The sequence below is a fragment of the Oryzias latipes genome, chromosome 7 (genome assembly GCF_002234675.1).
Source record: "Oryzias latipes chromosome 7, ASM223467v1".
Lineage (NCBI taxonomy): Eukaryota > Metazoa > Chordata > Actinopteri > Beloniformes > Adrianichthyidae > Oryzias > Oryzias latipes.
The window spans coordinates 23,679,224-23,699,615 of NC_019865.2; the positions used below are offsets into that span (position 1 = coordinate 23,679,224).

At 39.7% G+C, this 20,392-nt stretch overlaps 2 protein-coding genes across 2 annotated transcripts; both read left to right on the forward strand.

The window, feature by feature from the left end:
- Positions 1–5,397: 5,397 nt before the first annotated feature.
- On the forward strand, positions 5,398–9,270 carry LOC101161242 (trypsin-2-like). The gene is made up of 5 exons (XM_020704889.2): positions 5,398–5,494; positions 5,720–5,876; positions 6,860–6,998; positions 7,073–7,327; positions 8,762–9,270. The coding sequence occupies exons 1-5, from the start codon at positions 5,404–5,406 to the stop codon at positions 8,915–8,917; spliced, it is 798 nt and encodes a 265-aa protein (XP_020560548.1). The 5' UTR covers positions 5,398–5,403; the 3' UTR covers positions 8,918–9,270.
- Positions 9,271–11,239: 1,969 nt separating this feature from the next.
- pink1 (PTEN induced putative kinase 1) lies at positions 11,240–19,265 on the forward strand. The gene is made up of 8 exons (XM_004070899.3): positions 11,240–11,708; positions 13,557–13,838; positions 13,923–14,026; positions 16,578–16,760; positions 16,871–17,034; positions 17,130–17,257; positions 17,919–18,149; positions 18,277–19,265. Exons 1-8 carry the CDS (start codon positions 11,352–11,354, stop codon positions 18,559–18,561), a joined length of 1,734 nt encoding a protein of 577 aa, XP_004070947.1. The 5' UTR covers positions 11,240–11,351; the 3' UTR covers positions 18,562–19,265.
- The last annotated feature ends 1,127 nt before the right edge of the window (positions 19,266–20,392 follow it).

Genomic DNA, 20,392 nt, shown 5'->3' on the forward strand with positions numbered 1-20,392 from the left:
CAGCATGACGCCGCTGTCTTTGGGCCCTCTGTGAAATGCCCAGGTAACCCTACACACATGTCAGCTCTTTATGTAATAGAGTATTGTTGGTTTATTATGTAGAACTTAAACAGGGTAGGAACACACCTATAATTGATGGCTATGAATGCAAGTTTTTGTCATAAAACAGATATGTCGGCGTCAAATTGCTGTCAGGAGGACCAGAGTTTCTCTGCTAATTTGATTGAAGTGCATAACATAGACAAAATTGTCTTCTGCTGCAATAAAATCAAAGTTATTGCGTAGAATTCATGTGGATTTGGGCAATAAAAATGTTTTTTAATTAAACTAAATCACATGTGTTTTGAGGAAATGCGCAGGTTTTTCTCTGGGGAGTCCCTGACCTCTGCTGGCTAATTGCTAAGTCCTGAAATGAAGCCTGACCTCTGCTATTCTCCTGGTGACACACAGATGTCCTTTTTACTCCTTTATCTCTTCATTATCTTATCATATTATCACTATTACCCACATTAACACACTTGGTCACAAACTTCCTGTAAGTTTTGGTTCACGTCCCTTTGTTTTTGTTAGATTGAGGTTTCATGACAAAAAGTCTTTACCAGCAGAACAGAATTATCTGATGTTTCCGGCAGATATTCAGAAGGTGTATATCATTCAGCTTTCCTTTTTTCTAGGATATTCCTGTTTGTACTTTTCTTCAGTTACTATGTTACCTTTTTGTCTGAAGCTGAGTCATGGCTTCTGGACTTACAAGACTTCTTCCTTGAAATGTTCTACCACTCATCCAGATGGTTCCATCAGTCTAATGACTTTTGAAAACGTAATTATTTTCCTATTTAAAGAATATGTTTTTTTTTAACAGAAAGACAAACAGAAAGATAAAAAGATTTATGTTTCTTTTTTCAACAAGTAGACGTTCAGAAAGACCATCCTTCCATCTTCTTCACTTATTCCTGCTGAGGGTCATGGGATAAGTAGAGCTTATTGAAGAGGCTTAATGAGAACATGCCCAACAGTCCATCGCAGGGACACACAACCGCACATACTGACCTTCACACTTTAGGAGCAATTTAGAGATACTGGTTAATCTACTAAACGTGTTATTGGACTGGGAGGAAGACAGAGTGATTGGAGAAAACCTGCACATGCACAAGGAGAACATGCAAACATGCAAAAAGAACCCAGCTGGGATTTGCACCGTGGACTTCTTACCACAACTCCAACATGCAGCACATAAAAGCGAATCAGATCAAATAAATGTGAAAAGCACAGAGTTTTATTGCTTTGCAGTGCAAGTTGTACAAACACTAACTGCTGGGATTGAATTGGTTTGTTGTTTTTTTTTCTATGGTATCTTCCAGTGAAGCCTAAAGCTACGTTCACACTGCCCTCGGCAACTTCCACCAAGTAAACGTGCTTGTCCAGTGTGAAAACTATGTGCTAAATGTGCGTCATATGCCCAGTGTGTCTGTAGCTTAACAGTTAGTGTAACCCTGCTAGCATTGTTTAGGACTTGAGGCAGAGTTACAAATCTGGTCATTCAGCATTTTATTCGTTTTTTTACAGGACCGTTTGCAAACAACATGATCTTCTAAACTTTATTTGGTAGTAATCTGCTTTTATTTGTTTAGTCTTTTTTATATTTTTAATATGCTGATTATTTTTTACTTTTAAGTTGATCTGAACCACCATTATTACAGTTTTTGCACTTTTCACCATACAACAAACGTAGCGCAGAAGACAAAAACGACCATGTTGGCTTATTTTTTTTTTAATTCATTTTTTCAATATAATGACCTAATAACTAGCTATTAACAGATGACAGCAACTATTTTCTCAAAATAACGAATTAAAAAATACAGCTTGTTTTCTTCAAATCCCGGCCTAAAAACTGTTATCTTAAGAAAAGTAAAAAGAAGGATATTCTCAGGAGATCAGTTAGTGATACTAATCTTTTCACTTAAATGAAGATGGCTTATTTAAAAGTTGTTTGACCGCAACCAAAGTAACCAACGATAAGATGATCAATTACTGATGATTCTGGTCACATCTCTGAAGAACTGTCATTTTTTTCTGTTGATCTCTAATAATGGAAAAATGGTTTCCCTGAACTTCTCCAGCTCTCAATCTAATGACTTATTTTGTCAAAAAAAAAAAATTCAGAAGCTGTTTTAGTCACATGCAATTCGGGAAATTGCCCGGGGCACAAATTTAAAGGGGGCAGCAGTTCACTGCTTGGAAAAAGAACACGCCACTATTGGTTTTTTTATTATCTGTTATATCACAGTTTGGAACAGCCAGACACCTGCGAATTGGCACCCCCTGCAGCTGCACACGCTTCTGTTTTTGAGAGGGTGCCGCACAAAATTAGAACTATTTTTGGAGACCTATGAGACCTAAAAATGATATTCTCAACAACCGTTTTTTTTTTTTTTAAATGATACGTTTCACACAGAACATCACACAGCAAGCAGAAATGACCTTATTGCTAAAAATTATGCCAGGAGTACAGCTCTAAAAAAATTGACCAAAGAAAACAGAATTAATTGATTTGTTATTTCTTATTTTTAATATTTCCAGGCTTTGTTTGTTTTGCAGCATGGAGCATGTTCCTATGTGTGTAATTTTGACAGGATGTATTTTCATGGAAAGCAAATATTATACGTTATTTAAGGTTTAACTTGATTTATTCTGAATTAGTATTCCTGTCATCATAAATAATAATACATTTTATTTATAAGGCGTCTTTCTGAGCATTCAAAGGTTAAAAAGTTCATTCATATTTATGTTGAAAAATTAAGTTTTAAAGGTTTAAAAGTTTAGCTTTAGTGTGTTTAGTAAATGTTTACCTTGTTCGGCCCCCAACCAAAGACATATCATGTCGTCAAATTGTGTGTATGTGTGTGGGGGGGTTACTCGCCTGGGGAGTAATTATTGTAGAACCCCCACTGAGAAAATATGTTTCGATATTTTATTTTATTTCCTTGAGTAAACACGTGCTGTTATCTCGTGAGAATAATTTATTAAGTTATAACCTCAAGAAAGTTGGATCTTTAAAAACCATAAGAAGACGTGGCCATCCTTGTGTTTCATGTTTTTACACTTTTTGACATTCTTTTTCAATATTTTGAATTTGTACCTATTTTTCTGCTATTTTAGAACACACTTGCTTTGGCTAATTTAGAATCAAACACATGACTTTGTGTTTAAAATTTCATGTCTTTTATTTATTTATTAATTTGCATTGCTTTTTTTTACAGATTTCTGCCTAATTCAGCAGATCTTTAGCATTTATTTATGTTGTATGTTGTATCTTTTGATGTTGCTGTTTGGTTAACCGTTTTTGTGTTTTCTAGCGTTGTTTAGTTCTTTCTTTAACTAATTTGGACTAGAATTAGTTAATTTCTTTAACTAATTTGGACTTAAATAATATTTAATCAAATCAGTTAAATGAATATAATGAATTAATTTAATTTTGTTTATTTAAATTTTGTTTTACCAAAGTTGGCATTGGGCTTTTAGCTCTGCATTTTTACTAGTTAACGTGTCCCTTGGTTGTTGTTTTGTTTTTTTATCTTGATTTATAATGTTGGTATTAATTAATTTGATATCATATTTATCATTTAACTACGCTTTTTTTTGTAGTTGTTCTCAGATTTCAGTTTCAGTTTTATTTAGAAATAAATACATAAATAAAACGTGTCTGATTTAAATGAATCTGTGTAACATTAAATTTTCATGTTGTCAACAAAAGAGGTCTGTCAAAAGTTTTTCTGGCTGTTAAATGCTGGAGTTCAGGTTGTTTGAAAACAGGTTTATGTTTTTTCCAGCTTGATAAGCAGCAACATTTACATCTGCAAACCTCCACTTGTCTTTCTGCGATTGTTCCCAACCGAGCCAATTCAGAACAGGATTCATGTTGTTCTCTTTAGTCCTTTCACGGCAAAGAGACTTTAGTTGCAACTTTAGGATTTTTTCTCAGCTCTCTTAGATTTGCCCACCAATAATCCTAAGTAAAATGCATTATTTCTAGTCATTTTTACAATGGCAAACTAAAAAAAAATGAGAACTCATTGGACGTTTTTTTCTTTGTTTTGTTTTTATGCAACTGCACATCCAACTAAAATAATAACCCCTTCATGCCTGACTTTATTTCCATTCATAGGAAAAAATTGTTGAACGTTTTCTCTGTTCAAGGTGATGCTAAATTAGTTGGAGCCCTGGATTTAATGGTGTGTTGCAAACAAGTGACAGAAGGGGTTCAAATGAGAGTTTTCTGCTTCCATTGTCAGAATAAATATGTAAATAAATTGCTATTGTCTACATTTTTTAGTGAGCAGGTTCATACGGTTTTGTTCTCATATTTAAATGAGATTTGAAACGTGGATTTTGAAACACATCTTTGTTCTACAGCAAAGAGATGTTTTGGGTTATTGTGGCATGGGGGGGGGGGGGGGGGGGGGGGGGCTTTTATGTGCAAATCTGTCAGTTTAGAACAGACAGTCCAAGAAATGATTGTTCCTCTGGGTCCTGTTGTGTTGTTGGAGGAGGCTTTGCAGGATGATGTGAGCGTGTTTCTGTAAGAACTCTGTCAAATCTACAAGAACAAAAGATGTTTAGTTTACTGATGTTGTCTCGTGCTCTCATGCACGCAATTGGGATTTTTTTAAACTATTATTCAAACGTCATTAATTCAAGGGCAATGTCATGTTGTGAACACAAAGATGTACTTTCTCTGTTACCTCATGACAATAGAGAAGAGAAGGCGTTCCCACCGTGCGTGTCCAATCTCCAAACAATCTAAAACTCAGAGACATAAATGGATGTTATGCAAGGTGATCCGTTTGCTTTGTTAATTAGTGGGTCAGCTTCACTGTAGCAGCACTATACAATCACAGTCAACAAAAAGATGGAAGGATAACTCCAGCTAAAGATTTATGTGAGGATACAGTTTCTCTATAAAGGGAAAAGGGAGAACACTGCTTTCATCAGTTTGAGGGACTCTGAACATTCTGCTGTCTTGATTCTTAAGGTGAGCATGTATAACATTTTAAATTTCCTGGTTTACCCTAAATTATTTCCCGTCAATGATGGGATTTTTTTTTGGTTCAACTAACTTCCTGGACCCTTTCCGCATCGGCACCCAAGACTTTAATCGTTTAAACTTGCTTTTAACCCACAAACATAACAGAGTCGGATTTTAAGCACTGTCATGATTTTGCTTGTTTTGTGTGAATTTATGCTATTTAGTGTTTTTTCTAATATGATATCCGTGAGTCCCTGAAAGTCAACCTTAAATATAACGTATTTTTGTTGTTATTATTTTTAAATTTCAGATACATTTTTATTAGTGTTAGATATCTTGTTCTGGTCAAAAACAAAATATCAGTAGCACTAAAGCTGATGCTTTTTGAATTTCAGGACAAATTTACCAACATGTACCTACAGAATATGTCCAGAGTTCTGTTTCTTATGCTCCTGTCATCATTTTCGCGTGAGTTTGTCAGCAAAAGTTTACTTTTTCTATTTTTTATTTTATTGTGTGGGGGTTGAATTCAATTTTCAATTAAACCAATTGAAAAAGTGGGCATATTACTGTTCTCCAAATTTCCCGTTCAAATGACAAAAGAACAGTTCAACCGACTTTTGTTTTGCTTTTCTGTAACAATTGAGTTACATACAACATTCTCTAAGATGCTTGCTATTGGCTGCTGTTTAGCAGATGTGTTTGCAGGAAGAATCATTGGGGGTCAGGAGGTCCAGCCGTACTCCATCAAGTATCAGGTCTCCCTGCAGACTGAGAACAGGGACCACTACTGTGGAGGAACCCTGGTGGATGAGCAGTGGGTGGTCTCTGCTGCCCACTGCTGGAGACCGTGAGTACTGACACTGTTTAAGAAATGAAAAAGCCCTGAGATGAGAAGGAGAGAAAGTTGCTCCACTGCTGTGTTTTAGGGAGCGTTTTTGTTATATACTTTTAGAAATTTTTAAAGATAAAAATTAATGTGAAATAAAAACAATTAAGATCTCATCTAGTCATGAGAAAAATACTATGGAATTTGCATCTCCTGATTAGAATGTATGTAATGTATGTTTAGCTTTAGCATCAAGTGCACCATTGCAGCTTTTCATGCAGTGGCAGAACTGAGGTTCAACACAACAGGTCTAAAATATGTTTTAGGTTTAAAAAAACAAACATGAATTTTGCTTCCTCCCATCACTGCATCTTTATGCATAAAACAGCAAAAGACACTAATGTTAAGAATCAAATCACTAGAAAGTATTAAAATGATCTGTCCTTGCATCAAGTAACTTTTACTTAAAAAGAATTCTGATAAGATATTAATGTCTAGAAACAAGGAGTTGCACACAAGCAAAACCTCGTTGCATAGAAAATACGCAGCGTGAGCAACAAGCTCCCTGCAGGGTTGCTCCACACCAAGACTCCTGCCCACAACTTAGAGGCCAATTTCTAATGACCTACTACCGCTCTGCAGAAACTATGTCCAAGAAAATGACACTTGGTTTTTGGATTTTGTCTAAAAACACCATAATAATTTTTAAAAAGACCAACGTGAATGCTTTCACAATAGATCAAAAGATGATCGGTCGGAGTGGATATTTAAGCAAAAAATAAATTGTTTTCATATCTTGACATTTGGTAGCGCTATCAAACCTGTCTTAAACTCCAGGAACAGTAAATGTAATACTTTTACTTGTTGCACTGAAAACAATAAAATAAAGAGAGACTTTAAACTTCCAACTGATCCTTTTCAAACTATTTACATTTAAGAAAATGTTCCTGTTGTGTGGATGTGATGTCTTTATGTTTTAAGTTTGGACTCTCTGTGACTCACAGGAGCTACCTGATGACCGTGGTGCTGAGCGAGCACAGCCTCATCGTCACCGAGGGGTTTGAACAGGTCTTCAACGTCTCAAAGATATATGTCCAAAACTACAACTACAGGACGTACAACAATGACATCATGCTGATCAAGGTTAGCGGAAAACAGAGTAGGCCACCTCCACAGCCTCAGTCAGCTCCTCTTGTAAATTCTGGTTTGTGTTTCAGCTATCTCGTCCGGCACAGCTGAACGCTAACGTCCAGCCAGCTAAGTTACCAGATGACAACACCCCATCTATTACCGGGGCCGTGTGCACTGTGAGCGGCTGGGGTGTGACACAGGTTTACAGCTACACCCTCTCACCTGTACTCCGGGCTGTGGACGTGAGAGAAATACCTTACTGCAACTGGTACTACTGGGGGAGAATCACTGAGAACATGCTGTGTGCCGGATCTATCTACGGTGGAAAAGATTCCTGTCAGGTATGGCAACGAAAATGTCTGTATTTTATTGTTTCTGATACAACAAAAGATACCTCTGGCACATGGTACCCATGAAACCTCTATTGTGGATCCTGCCATCAGGTGTCTGATGGAAGAAATTTTGCACCTCGTCTTTTGCACCTCACCAGGTTGTGACAATTCCTACTCCAATCATCCTTTGATGTATTAAAAATGTTCCCAGTGGTCTTTTTAAATATTGTTATGCCGTTTGTAGCGTAAATCAAAAAGCCTGTGTCATTTTCTAGGACATCGTTTGTGCAGAGCCACAGTGGTTAATTAGAGTTGTGGGTGAAACTTTTGGCAAAGAGTAATCCTGCCCCCACTTTTATACCCGCTAGCTTACAACCCCTCACAACCCCCAGCCTAACATTAGCGGTGCAACAGAAAATGGTGAGCAATATTGGAGCTATTCAGCCGTACAGGATTGAGTCAGATGTCAGCTAAGTCGAGGAAAGCAAAGACCTACATGAATCTATTCTTCCGCAAGGAAATGCATCAGATGTTAAAAACACCAAAAACACTATTTTCATCGTACTGGGTCAAATCTTTAGTCTCCTGTGAAAGCAAATCAAAAGACATCAATGTGTGCATGCTTCCACATTCCTCCCCTACTCATGCACAGTTTGTGGGACTCTTATAGTGAAAGTACTCTTAGTGGGGTTGCTCAGAGGATTAGCAGGATTTTGGGGTTTTCTTTGCACTCATTTGTTTCAATCAAATCCCTCTTAACCCTTGTGCTATCCTATGACCCCACCCTTATATTGACGTGTTCTCCCTACCATGACAAAGGTGGATAAAGGTGGAAAGATTTCATGTAATCCATGGACACCAGTGAAGATCACAAATCATTGATGAAAAAAGGTTCAGAGCACTGTCTAGTGGGTCTACATGACCCAACTCCCAATGTTAAAGTGCCTAAAATAGCACAAGGGTTACATTGAGCATTTGTTGTAACTGCAGGATTTTTCTTGGGGTTTGGTTAGCTCCTGTAAAAATAATCATATCACATAAAGGTGTATAACTTATACTATAAGAAATCTTTTCCATCTGCCATTTAACCCTTGTACTATCCTATGGGGTCAAGATGACCATTGACGTGTTCTCCCTACCATGATAAAGGTGGATAAAGGTGAATAGGATTTCATGTAATCCATGGACACCAGTGAAGATCACAAATCATTGAAGAAAAAAGGTAAAGAGCACTGTCTTGTGGGGTCTATGTGACCCAACTCCCAATGTCAAAGTGCCAAGGATTGCACAAGGGTTGAAGGTGTTTTTTTTTCTTCTTACTTAAAAATCTGCTGATTTGTACTATTGAATAGCTGACACTGCAAATATGAAGAAAACGTTTACAGCTGACTATAACAGTCTGACATTGGCTAAAAGTAAACACTACTTCTTGTGTCCTCACAGGGCGACTCCGGGGGTCCGCTTGTCTGCAATGATTACTTTGAGGGTATTGTGTCCTGGGGCATCAGCTGCGCTAACCCATACTACCCCGGCGTCTACACCAAAGTGAGGCAGTACGTCAAATGGATCAACTGGATTATTAACAATGACTCTCCATGAGCCGTCACTGAAAAGCTTGTTCTCAATATTGCTTCTATTGTTTGATGTAAAGGTAACCTGTTGATCAAAGTTATGTCAAAAGGGGATTTGGGGTCAGTTTTTTTCCACAATATATTGTCCCTCGTCAATACATGACATTGAGAAGTATCTGTAGAGGTCAAAGGTTAGTCAGTTAGTGGAAACTTTTAAAATGACTCATTTGACTCAAATCACAGATACAATTTGCCACACAGAAGCTCTTGATTTTGCAACTTTGCACAGAAACACATTGGGACAAAGAATTGACATTTAAACCTTTCTAGTGCTATTACATCTAAAAGACAATCCAGAATAAAGCATCTGATGACAACAAAGATGAGCTGTTTGTTTTATTTTTCAAAGTGTTTCCATTTTCTTCAAGCATTTTATTTTATTCCTCATCATAAAAAATAATAAAAAATTAAAGAAGATCTCTGCCTCTGAAATATGTTTTAGGAAATACAGAAGACCCAGCATGGTTGGTGACTACCTGAACCTATAATAATTCATAACCAAAATTACTCACCATAAAACACATTTTAGACTGCTCCTTTAGGAAATATTTAAAGATGCCAGACATTTCTGACCTGTAAGTGTTATAAAAAATCAAATATCTGCTTCCAAAACCTTTGTTAGATAGGTTGCATAAATAATTAAACGTTAATGAGATTGCTTTATGTGATGAATATCTTTTTTTTTGGTCCAGGAAATTTCTTTCCGTCATCTATATTCTTAAACTGCTGAATCCCTTTTGGGGTTGCTGGAACGTTCCGACTCATGTTGAACAAAGGCGTGGTGCATCCTGGACCAGTCGCTAGTCAGCAAGGCTCAAGAACATTCTTTTTTCTCTGTAATCTTTGAGGGCAAGATTTTTTACCCATAATATACACTGAAAATGCACAGAGGCTTGTTTGGCCATGAGATACTGAAAAACAAAACCCAAGCATCAAAAAATCTCCTTAAAAGAAAAAAGGAAAAACAAACCAAAGCCAAATTGCAGAAGCATAATATCGATTAATAATTTAATTTAAATATATGAATGAATTAAGGAACAGTGATGTTAGTATTGTTCATATTTATAACAAGGATCATGGTCATAAATGTAAGAATTGATGTTATTGTAGGGATTTTGAATAAGCACAGACGTAACAATTTCATGGTGAAAATAACAATAGAAGGAGTAATAGGACTGATTTTGATTTTTAATAACCTATGTGTGCATTTCCATTAACACAAAAATTAATATGACCTTGATATGGTACCTGCAACTGTACCTGTAAAAGTTTTTTCACTCATAATTCAAAGTGACATGCAATTCTCAATAGGCAATTCAATTTTCCATTTGATCACACATTTTGCAATTGGCATTTCAATGCATTTTGTGATTTAGAATTCAAAATGAACAATAATTAAAATTAACTGTCACGGTTTTTTGATACTACAATTCAAATAAAATGCATTTTGCAACTTTTAATTAATTATGCTTTTTTATTATTTTATCATTATGAATTCTAAATCGCAAAATGCATTTTAAACTGGGACTAAACAGGGATATGGTCAATTCAGAATTGAATATTACTTTGAGTTATAGGTGAAACAAAACTTCCATATCTTAGAGACTTAGGGACATAGTCTGGAAACCCCCAGAGAAAACAAAGTTCTAACATTGAGGGAAAGAATAATTACAAATAAAAAAAATGTGTTAATCAAGCTAATGTTGTTAGCTGATTTAGATGTATTTATGCATTTGTCATCATATACTGTGTTAAAAATAACTTTTATTTCTGTCACATCATTCCTTTAACCTTCCAGTGCAAATTCTGACCAAAGCTCAGCAGGAACCTCCAAGTCCTACCCTGCGTCTATGGTCCTGCTTCAATAATACAGTTTTTATGTCACAAATAAACTACTTATCATTATAAAGACAAAAGAAGAAAATTAAAATTAATATCCAAAGAAAATAATTAACTTTCCTTAAAATGCACTGGTATTTTCCCCGCCCCTTTAAAATCATTCTGCCAATCCTGCCTGTTTCTCAGGATGGGTCAAGGGGATGAATATGATGCATTCAAAGTATATCCGTAACTAGAAAAAAAAAACAATGATGCTGGGATCCAAACAGCTCTAACTCAGTTTGTTACAACAATTACCGTTAATTAAAAATATAGACGATAATTTTAACTGCACAACACAAAATAAATGCGCTAAGGTGCTGAGGCCTGAAATATACAGTATTGTGGTTCCCACTCGTTGAAGGGGGCCATGAATGTATTTTATCTAAACCAATGACCATAGGTCCTTTGCGCATGCTCAGTAGCATTTGTTTTGTTTAACTTTGCTCCTCGCGGCAGCTGTTTGAGGCTGACCTGCATTCCCGGGGCTTTAAAACGTTTCTAAAAACCCTTCTGGGCTCACAATGTCTGTTAAACACGCTATTAGCCGAGGGCTGGAGTTGGGCCGGTCGATTTTTCAGCTGGGGGTCCTGAAAGCAGGTAGTCGGGTCGCAGCGAAGCTCCGAGCTGACCGAGTTCGTGCGGGCCCGGCCTTCCGGACCGCTCAGCCTCAGGCTTTCCTGCCTCTCCGATACCGGTATTACCGCACCTCACTGAGGGGTCTGGCAGCTCAGCTCCAGTGGGCTGGCTTCGTTAGGAGGTTTGCCGGAGGTTCACCGCGGAACAGAGCCGTCTTTCTGGCGTTTGGCCTCGGTGTGGGATTAATCGAGAAGCAGATTGAGGACGACAGGCTGAGTTTGGCAACGTGCAATGAGATAAAGGTATGAATTCCTGCTGTCATTTCAGTCTGAGCCTCAGTAGATCTGACATTTTATATTTGCGTTTTTTATAGCGACTGTTTTATGTTAAAACTTACTTAAAAAAATCATCGATTTTACTGTAATTTTATAGAAAAAACAAAATTTAGAACATAGCTGTGTAAATCTGTTGTTCAAATAAAATAAATTGACAAGTTTAATTCTTTCATTTATTGGGTCCAATGAGGTTAGTATTTATTATAGTAAAATATGTATTAATTAATCATTTTTTATCTATTTTAAAAGCGTTTCCAGTGGTCTTTTCATTAGGATTATTCCATTTAAAAAACGTTTGTTTTCTTGGACGTAGTGTCTGCAGTAGTTTATTAGAAATTCACCCCTGAGTTGTGGGCGGGACTGTTGCCACGGAGCAACCCCGCCCCCTTTCCTCTCCCAATTGCAGAGAGCTCTCTGTTTACATGCTCTCCCGCTAGCTTACAGCCCCCACACCCTCATCCCTAGCAGAAATGGTGAGCAATATTGGAGCTATCCAGAGGTAAACGAACACGGATCTTTGTCTGCAAGTTGTTGCTTTGGAATGGAGCAGAGCAGGCAGCTTGTGACCTGCCCAGCATGTTTTTTACATCACAAATACGATATTTTTTCAAACGGCATTGTTTCGTCTGCTCCTGATACATGTCAATGTGAAATGAACCGACAGTACAAGCTCATCCCTGGAAGTGACAAACTAAGTTATGCTGCAACTGACAACAACACAAACTTAAACTTTAGAATAGAATATAACTTTATCAATCACTTGTTACAACCTCTTTTGACAACGGCAAATAAATAACAAAAAAAAAATAAAACACTAGAAAAATGAATAACAATAACTATTGACCAGTGTCAGGTGTTAGAGTCTAATATCTGACAGGAGGAACGATCTGCAAAAGCTCTCATTCCTGTAGCTAAGTGTTCAAGTCTCTGACTGAAGGAGCTCCTCAGTGCACCGATTGCAGTAAATCCTGATGATGAAGAGGAATGTCCAGAATGGAGCTGGATCTTCACACTGTTCCTGTCAGTGCCATCATGAAATCTCTACAAGAGTCCTGCAATTTCTGAAGGACCTCAGTCTCCTTAGCCTCTCCTGCCCTCTGGTCGCTTCTCTAGCAGCATTTTGTTGTTGCCAAGCAACAACAACTGATTGTGTAAATCAGCGGTGTCAGAATCCAGGCCGTGAGGGTCCAACATGTTTTTCAAGCAACCTGCCATTGAAGCTCCTTATTGGCTAAACACACCTGATCCACAAGTCATCAGCAGCAGCAGCAGATAAGGCAGGATTTTTGGGAAACCAGCAGGAGGCCGGCCCTCGAGGCCTGGAGTCTGACACCCCACCCCCCCACCCCCCCCTCTGCTGTAAATGATGCACCTGCAGCCCGCTTGAGACCCAGAAGGGGTGGAAATTAGCCCAAAAAGGGGTGACATGCATGCCATCACACTGATTATGTGAAAAAATATCCATGTCCATCAAAAAGAGGTCAATAATATGAAAGTAACAAAACAAAAACAAGGAAGTTAGCCTGAAGGAAAGTAGAGTAAATGTAAACCCATTAGCAGTAGTTTTAGCAAAAATAACTGGTTTGATGCTATTAGGTTTGTATGAATTCATGAGACAATTTTAATCAATGATACCACGCTGGTAGTTTGTCAAGCTTCTTAAATCTCAGAGCATCGGCTTCTACAAGGCTGTTTTAGTGTTAAAAGTTAAGTGTATAATTGTAGATTTCAAAAGGACACTTCATTTACATACCAAAGTAAAGACTTTGAACTCTGCTTTAATGAAACCTGAATCTAATTTCTCCTGAACTGCAGGCGGTGTTCAGAAAGAAGAAGTTCCAGAGCCCGCTCAAGCCCTTGGCCTATGGATACAAACTGGAGGATTACATTGTAGGAAACCAGATTGGGAAAGGATCCAACGCAGCTGTGTATGAAGCTGCACCTCAGTTTTTCTGCTCCAAGAAAAGCGATGGTGAGCCCGCCGCGGTGCAGATACGAGACAGTGAGGGCGAGGAAGGAAATCGCGTCATGCCATCTCTGAGTTGCTGCTCTCTAAGGAACTTCCCGCTGGCAATCAAGATGCTGTGGAACTTTGGGGTGGGTCATGGCCAGCACCCATGTATGTGGGGAGGGGAAGAAAGGTCGCTTTCTGACCGGTGTTGTGATTCTATGTGTTTGCAGGCAGGGTCATCAAACGAGGCGATCTTTAGATCGATGTCCCATGAGCTGGTTCCCACAGACCCCCTCGCTCTGGCGCCAGCAAAACAGCAACTTACTTTAGACGGGTAAATATGTTAACGAAGTCAAAGGGCTGCAACGAATCATTACTGAACCTGATCACTAGCCACAGTTGGGTGTGTTTTATTCGGGAGGAGGATGATCGGTTAGCATGACACTTGAATAACACACTTGAGGTACCGTAACTCTTCCACCATTTACGTGACCAACTTGTATCAGCTGATTCTGACGTGGAGATAAGCGGCTTTTCTTAGCGGCTTTGCATAGATATGTAACGTATTATGAACGTAAAGGGTTGCATCACAGCAATTTAAAAAGATGACAAAATCCATCAGAGTGTATAGTGGCAGATATGAGGCCATACTGCCTTGTGGAGAACAAGGGATTTGAATATATACCGTAAAAGAACAAGCAAAATCCCATCGCAACACAAAAATCATTCTAGAATTTTAAGAGCATGTAGAAGAATTATCTAGTCCAGAGGTTCTCAAAGTGCGACCCGGGGGCCAATGGTGGCCCGCGGGAAGATTTTTTTGTGGCCCTCGATAAAAGAGAGCCAGAGTAGGTTCCTTTGAGGAAAAACGTGTTGGCGAGGAGAAAAGGCGCTTTCAAGCTAAGTGGACAAATGCTTACTTTGTCGTACCTCATGGGCTGGATAAAGTCATGTGCCTTATTTGCAAGCAAAAAAATCATCACTATGTCACAAATCATAAAAACTATGACAACCGGCAAGGAGTGCAACTATAATCTCCAACAACTACAACGAGGCTATGCTGTACAGCAGATGTTTACAAAAATGGCTACATCCAGTGAAGCTGTGACAGAAGCTAGCTACATTGTGGCTTTGGAAATTGGAAATTTGGTCCAGCAAAGCAAGCCCTTCATTGACTGGGAGTTTGTAAAAACAATGTATGCTGGAAGTAGCTGACATTGTATGTCCAGATCAAAAGAAAGTCTGTCAAATGAAACTATTAACAGACGAGTAGAAGATCTGGGCAGCAACCTCCGACCGCAACTGGGAAAACATCTGGAGGGCCTGGTTAATGGCATTTGGTCATTAAAGTTATTAAAAACAACTTTTTTTTTTTTCACCAAAATTGGCCCCCAGTGTAATGTCGAGTTCATAATTTGGCCCTCTGCTACAAAAACGTTGAGAACCCCTGATCTAATGGATTATCCATTGCTCTCACCATACATGGGTGGAGGCCTGGCGCTCACTTTACCACACCAGATTGGTAGACGAGAAGCCCAGTATTGCAGAAAGACCAGAGAGTTGCACCAGAACCAATGGTGGGGCCAATGGTTTGTACACCAGGTTCTGTGTACAAAACGTGCAGCCACTGAACGCGCGTTGAAAGTGAAACCAGGTCGAGCTTTGACCAATCAGGGACTCTAGTGATGTACAGTGATCCCTTGCTATATCACGGTTTACTTTTCACGGTTTCGCTACTTCACGGATTTGGATTGTGCATTGTGTTCTGCATTCTGATTGGCTAAAAAGTCACTCAGCGAGTAGCTCAAGAATGGGACCCTTTGATGAGCCGTTCATTACAGTTCTCCAACATAATCGATGGTGGCATGTCGGTGTATAAGGATCTTTAGCAAAGAAGAAAAAAGAGCGACAACAACTGCCTATCACTATGTTCCTCTCCCGAACAAACACACCTGCAGCTGCACCGCGGGCTTCAGAAGGAAAAAACGCTGCAGAGGATGCAGCGGCTCAGTATGAAGAGCAGTGAAAAAGTAGACCGGAGTCACTATCTGTCCCACTGTACTTTTTTTATTTTTTTCATAATCATTTTAAATTTTCCTCCGTTTAATCCACTCGGGTCGCGGTGGGCGGGGCTAATCTCCGCAATTTAAAGCCTTCTGTTCTTATCGATGATTGAAATTATTATTTGACAGCACACTACAGAAGTTATTTGTTGAAAAACGTTTCTAAAGTACTTTTATTTGTTAAAAAAACAATTGATTTAGCCTGTTAAATGGTTTGTTCTTTCTTTTCAATGTATAATAGTGAATTTCATTGTATAATAATTGTAAAAAAATAAAGGTTTCTACTTCACGGGTTTTGCTTATCACGGGTTCTATTTGGAACGTAACCCCCGCGATAATCAAGGGATCACTGTATTTGATGGCAACCCTTAAAATTACAGAATTACCAAACGCTTAGAAATAATCATGGAGGAGCTGAATAATTTAGGTGTGTGTCTGGCCAGAATTCTATAACGCCAAGTCTTTCATATATCAGAATGGAGCTGTAAATTCACAAGATTTGCACCTCTTTGACGTTTCAATTTCCCTCTTCCAACTGTAGGTGGCAAACTTTCACTATTATACAGTAGAAAAAGGAAAAAAAAAGAGGAAGAAGCCCGCTGCTTGTTGAAAGCGTGTTCTTGAACACATGTTGCATATCCGGTGTGAATGTCCCCAAAGTCAACAATTTCCTCACCACAGATAATTCCAGAAACCCAATTAATGCAGTATCAACAGTTTGAGGTCAAAGGTGTTCATTTGACCCCTATGTCTTTATAGTCCTGTCTTTCAGGCCAGAATCAGGAGCAGTATATTAAATATCCCAAATCTATTTCTGTGCAGAAACTTTGGAGTCGTGCCCAGACGCGTGTCAGCTCACCCCAACGTGATCAGAGTGTACCGGGCGTTCACAGCGGACGTCCCGCTGCTGCCAGGCGCTCAGGACGAGTATCCAGACGTGCTTCCTGCCAGGCTCAACCCCAGCGGCCTGGGCAACAATCGCACTCTGTTTTTGGTGATGAAAAAGTAAGACCTCCTCGTACGTCACTCCTGGATTTAAACTTTATGGAGTTTTGTTAAAATAGAAGTCAACTGTCTCTGTGTGGTAACTCCCAGCTTGTTTGTCTCTGTCAAAGCTACCCCTTCTCGCTCCGTCAGTACCTGCAAGTGTGCACGCCAAGCCGCAAGCAGAGATCTGTGATGGTGCTGCAGCTCCTGGAGGGTGTGGACCATCTGTGCAAGCAGGGCGTTGCTCACAGGGATCTCAAATCAGACAACGTGCTGCTGGAGTTTGACTCGGGTGAGCTCTAGAACCAGACTTTGATTGGAAAAACACCTTATTTAACATCAGCTGCTCCACGGATTTGTCTTATTTTTGTTTGTTTTTATGCACAGATGGTTGCCCCCGTTTAGTGATCACAGACTTCGGCTGCTGTCTGGCTGAAAGTGAGCAGAGTTTGCAGCTGCCCTTCAACAGCCAGTGGGTGGACAGAGGGGGGAATGCCTCTCTTATGGCCCCTGAGGTATAAATACTTTATTTTTGTTTTAAATAATCTTCATATGGTGGTTTTTATAAAGAAGACTAAAGGACTGGCTTACATATGAGCATGTCTTAATTGTCATGGATCCCAATGACTGAGTGATCATGACTTCTGTTTTTATTCAAATGCCAAGTGTTTACGACCACCTGATCATCAAAACAGAAGTGGTTTATTAAGAAAATGTCTCTGTCATAATCATAAAAACATGCATTATCCATGCGAAACACCATGACTTCCTGTTTGAAGCAGGTCCAAAAACAAAAGTATCTGCTGCCAGATCAGGTTATCAAGTGACCACTTCCTGGCTTGTTGTAATATGTCCATTTCCATTGATTTCAATGTAAGATGCCCCAACCAATGATTGACGTTAGTAAAACGTAATACATTTATTATAAAAATCATAAAATTGTGTATTTTAGCATCAAGTAAAAGAGATAAAGATGGCGTAAAAAAGAAAAAATTGAGTCCCCAACATATTTCCCTGTGGTACTCCATAAAACTAAAATACAAGAGATGTATTAATTGGCTGTGTCACAGTTCACTTAGCTGTTTGATCACTACTTTACTAATTTGGATAGACCGTTTGGTGTAGTGTCTGCAGGCTGCAGGGGCTCATCGTCTCTCTGTGCGTTTCTGGCATTAGGTGGCCTCTGCAGTCCCTGGGCGCAGAGTCGTGATCGACTACAGCAAGGCCGATGCGTGGGCTGTGGGCGCCATTTCCTACGAGATTTTTGGTGAACCAAATCCATTCTACCATGCTGTTGGACTGCATAGCATCAGCTACCAGGAGAAGCAGCTCCCTATCCTGCATTCCAGTGCCCCCGCTGATGTGCAGTTAGTGATTCGATTACTCCTCAGGAGGAGTCCTACAAAGGTAAAGCAAAGTTTTTTTCAAAATGGTTGAATTCATGTAATCATTATTGTTAATAATTACATAAATAGGAGCAGATATAGCGATAATCTAATAAATTCAATGTGTTTGTCTTATCTCTGCCGTGTAGCGCCCCAGTGCTCGTGTAGCAGCAAACATGCTGCACCTCACCCTTTGGGGTCAGAGGATTCTGGATAAACAGGGAAATGCTGGCATGAGAAAGCTGGCTGAGTGGTTACTGTGCCAGTCTGCTGTGGTTCTGCTGAAGGGCTGCAGTGGACCTGCTGGGAACAGGGTGGAGGCGGAGCTTCAGAGGAACTTCCTGAGGAACCTGGAGCTTGAGGAGCTGCGCACAGCGATGGGCTTCCTCATCTACGGACGAAACCAGCACACGGCCCGCATCCCGTCTGCTTAGATGTCTTTAATTTTGCAACCAGAGCTGAGCAGATATCTATGATAGTTTTTCTGCGGTTATATGTTCTCAGACACTTTATTAAAGTTGGGAGGTTGTATATGCTGCTTTTGAAGTTGAATAATCCTGACGTATTAAAGACGCTCCTGATGCTTCTCTGAAACTGCGTTTACACCGGGCATGTGATGCGCGTTCAAGACGCGTTTTTGAAGGCACATTTAGCAGGAAAAAAACTGTTTTCCCCCCACTGTTTACTGACATGTCCACCACCAACAGTTGGAAATGTCAAAGCGGTGCAAATCCATGCTTTATTCCGACATACAAAAGACCTGGTGTCGTATAATTTTGGCTATTTCAGCTCGACCTGGTTTAACTTTCAACACGGGTTTAATGGCCGTGCGTTTTGTATGTAGAGCTCAAAAATTGTCTTTAAAATGTACGTAGCGACACGTGAATGCAAAGGTTTTAAGCGCTAGCCTGAAATGCGCATTTACGCGTGTCTATGTAGACTTTTTATTGGAAGTGCTGCTTGAACGCGCATTGCAGAGGGCGGTGTGAACATGGCTTTAAAGTTTTCATGCACTCTGATACTGTTGCGCCGCTCGAGGTTGACTCGCCTGTGCCCTGGATCCCCTTCAATGTACTTTAAAAAACGTTGCACTATTTTTCTCTGCTGTGTAGTCATAAAGGTTCACATTTATTTATCAGCGTGTGTGTCAGGTTGCAGTCCCTGCATGTCTCCTGCATGTTTAATGATCGATGTGACTTTGTTCCTGTTTGCACTTTTTAACAGAAAAACTAACAAGATTGTCAGTTATTATGGAATCACTCAGTAAATTTCGAAAAATAACTGTTGATAATTTGAGATTAAAGCGGGTTTGTAACTCCCAGGAAGTTATTCTATAAAAAGAATGTATAATTTATCTTCTTTCTCTTTCGGCTTTTCCCATCAGGGGTCGCCACAGCGAATCATCCTTTTCCACCTCACTCTATCATGAACATCTTCTACCCTAACATTAGCCAACTTCATGTCCTCTGTTAAGACATCCATATATCTCCTCTTTGGCCGTCCTCTTGCCCTCCGGCCAGGCAGCTCCATCTCCAACATCCTTCTACCAATATATCCACTATCCCTCCTCTGAACATGTCCAAACCATCTCAGTCTGGCTTCTCTGACTTTGTCGCTAACACAGGCAACATGAGCCGTCCCTCTGATGTACTCGTTCCTTATCCTGTCTAACCTGGTCATTCCTAAGGAGAACCTCAACATCTTCATCTCCGCTACCTCCATCTCAGCCTCTTGTCTCTGTCTCACTGCTACCGTCTCTAACCCATAGAGCAGAGCTGGTCTCACCACTGTCTTGTACACCTTTCCTTTGAGTCTTGCTGGCACTCTTCTGTCACACAACACTCCTGACACTTTCCTCCAACCGCTCCAACCTGCCTGCACTCGCCTCTTCACCTCTTTTCCACAATCCCCATCACACTGAACTGTTGACCCCAAGTACTTAAACTCCTGCACCTTCTTCACCTCAGTCCCCTGTAACCTAACGCTTCTACCTTGATCCCTCTCGTTCAGACACATGTATTCTGTCTTACTACGACTGACCTTCATACCTCTTCTTTCCAGAGCAAACCTCCACCTCTCTAGCTGTTCCTCCACCTGCTCTCTACTCTCACTGCAAATTACGATGTCATCCGCAAACATCATTGTCCAGGGAGATTCCTGTCTTACCTCGTCTGTCAGCCTGTCCATCAGCATAGCAAACAAAAAAGGACTCAAAGCTGATCCTTGGTGTAGTCCCACCTCCACCTTGAACTCCTCTGTCTGACC

What these genes read in the sequence shown, in the direction of transcription:
- LOC101161242 (XM_020704889.2), top strand. Translation starts at nt 5,404, where the DNA reads ATGCTTTTTGAATTTCAGGACAAATTTACCAACATGTACCTACAGAAT. An exon ending in GCTGCCCACTGCTGGAGACC is followed by an intron (nt 5,877 to 6,859) that starts GTGAGTACTGAC and finishes TGTGACTCACAG; the next exon opens with GAGCTACCTGATGACCGTGG. An exon ending in GTGGAAAAGATTCCTGTCAG is followed by an intron (nt 7,328 to 8,761) that starts GTATGGCAACGA and finishes GTGTCCTCACAG; the next exon opens with GGCGACTCCGGGGGTCCGCT.
- pink1 (XM_004070899.3), top strand. Translation starts at nt 11,352, where the DNA reads ATGTCTGTTAAACACGCTATTAGCCGAGGGCTGGAGTTGGGCCGGTCG. An exon ending in GCTGCTGGAGTTTGACTCGG is followed by an intron (nt 17,035 to 17,129) that starts GTGAGCTCTAGA and finishes TTTTATGCACAG; the next exon opens with ATGGTTGCCCCCGTTTAGTG. An exon ending in CCTCTCTTATGGCCCCTGAG is followed by an intron (nt 17,258 to 17,918) that starts GTATAAATACTT and finishes TTCTGGCATTAG; the next exon opens with GTGGCCTCTGCAGTCCCTGG.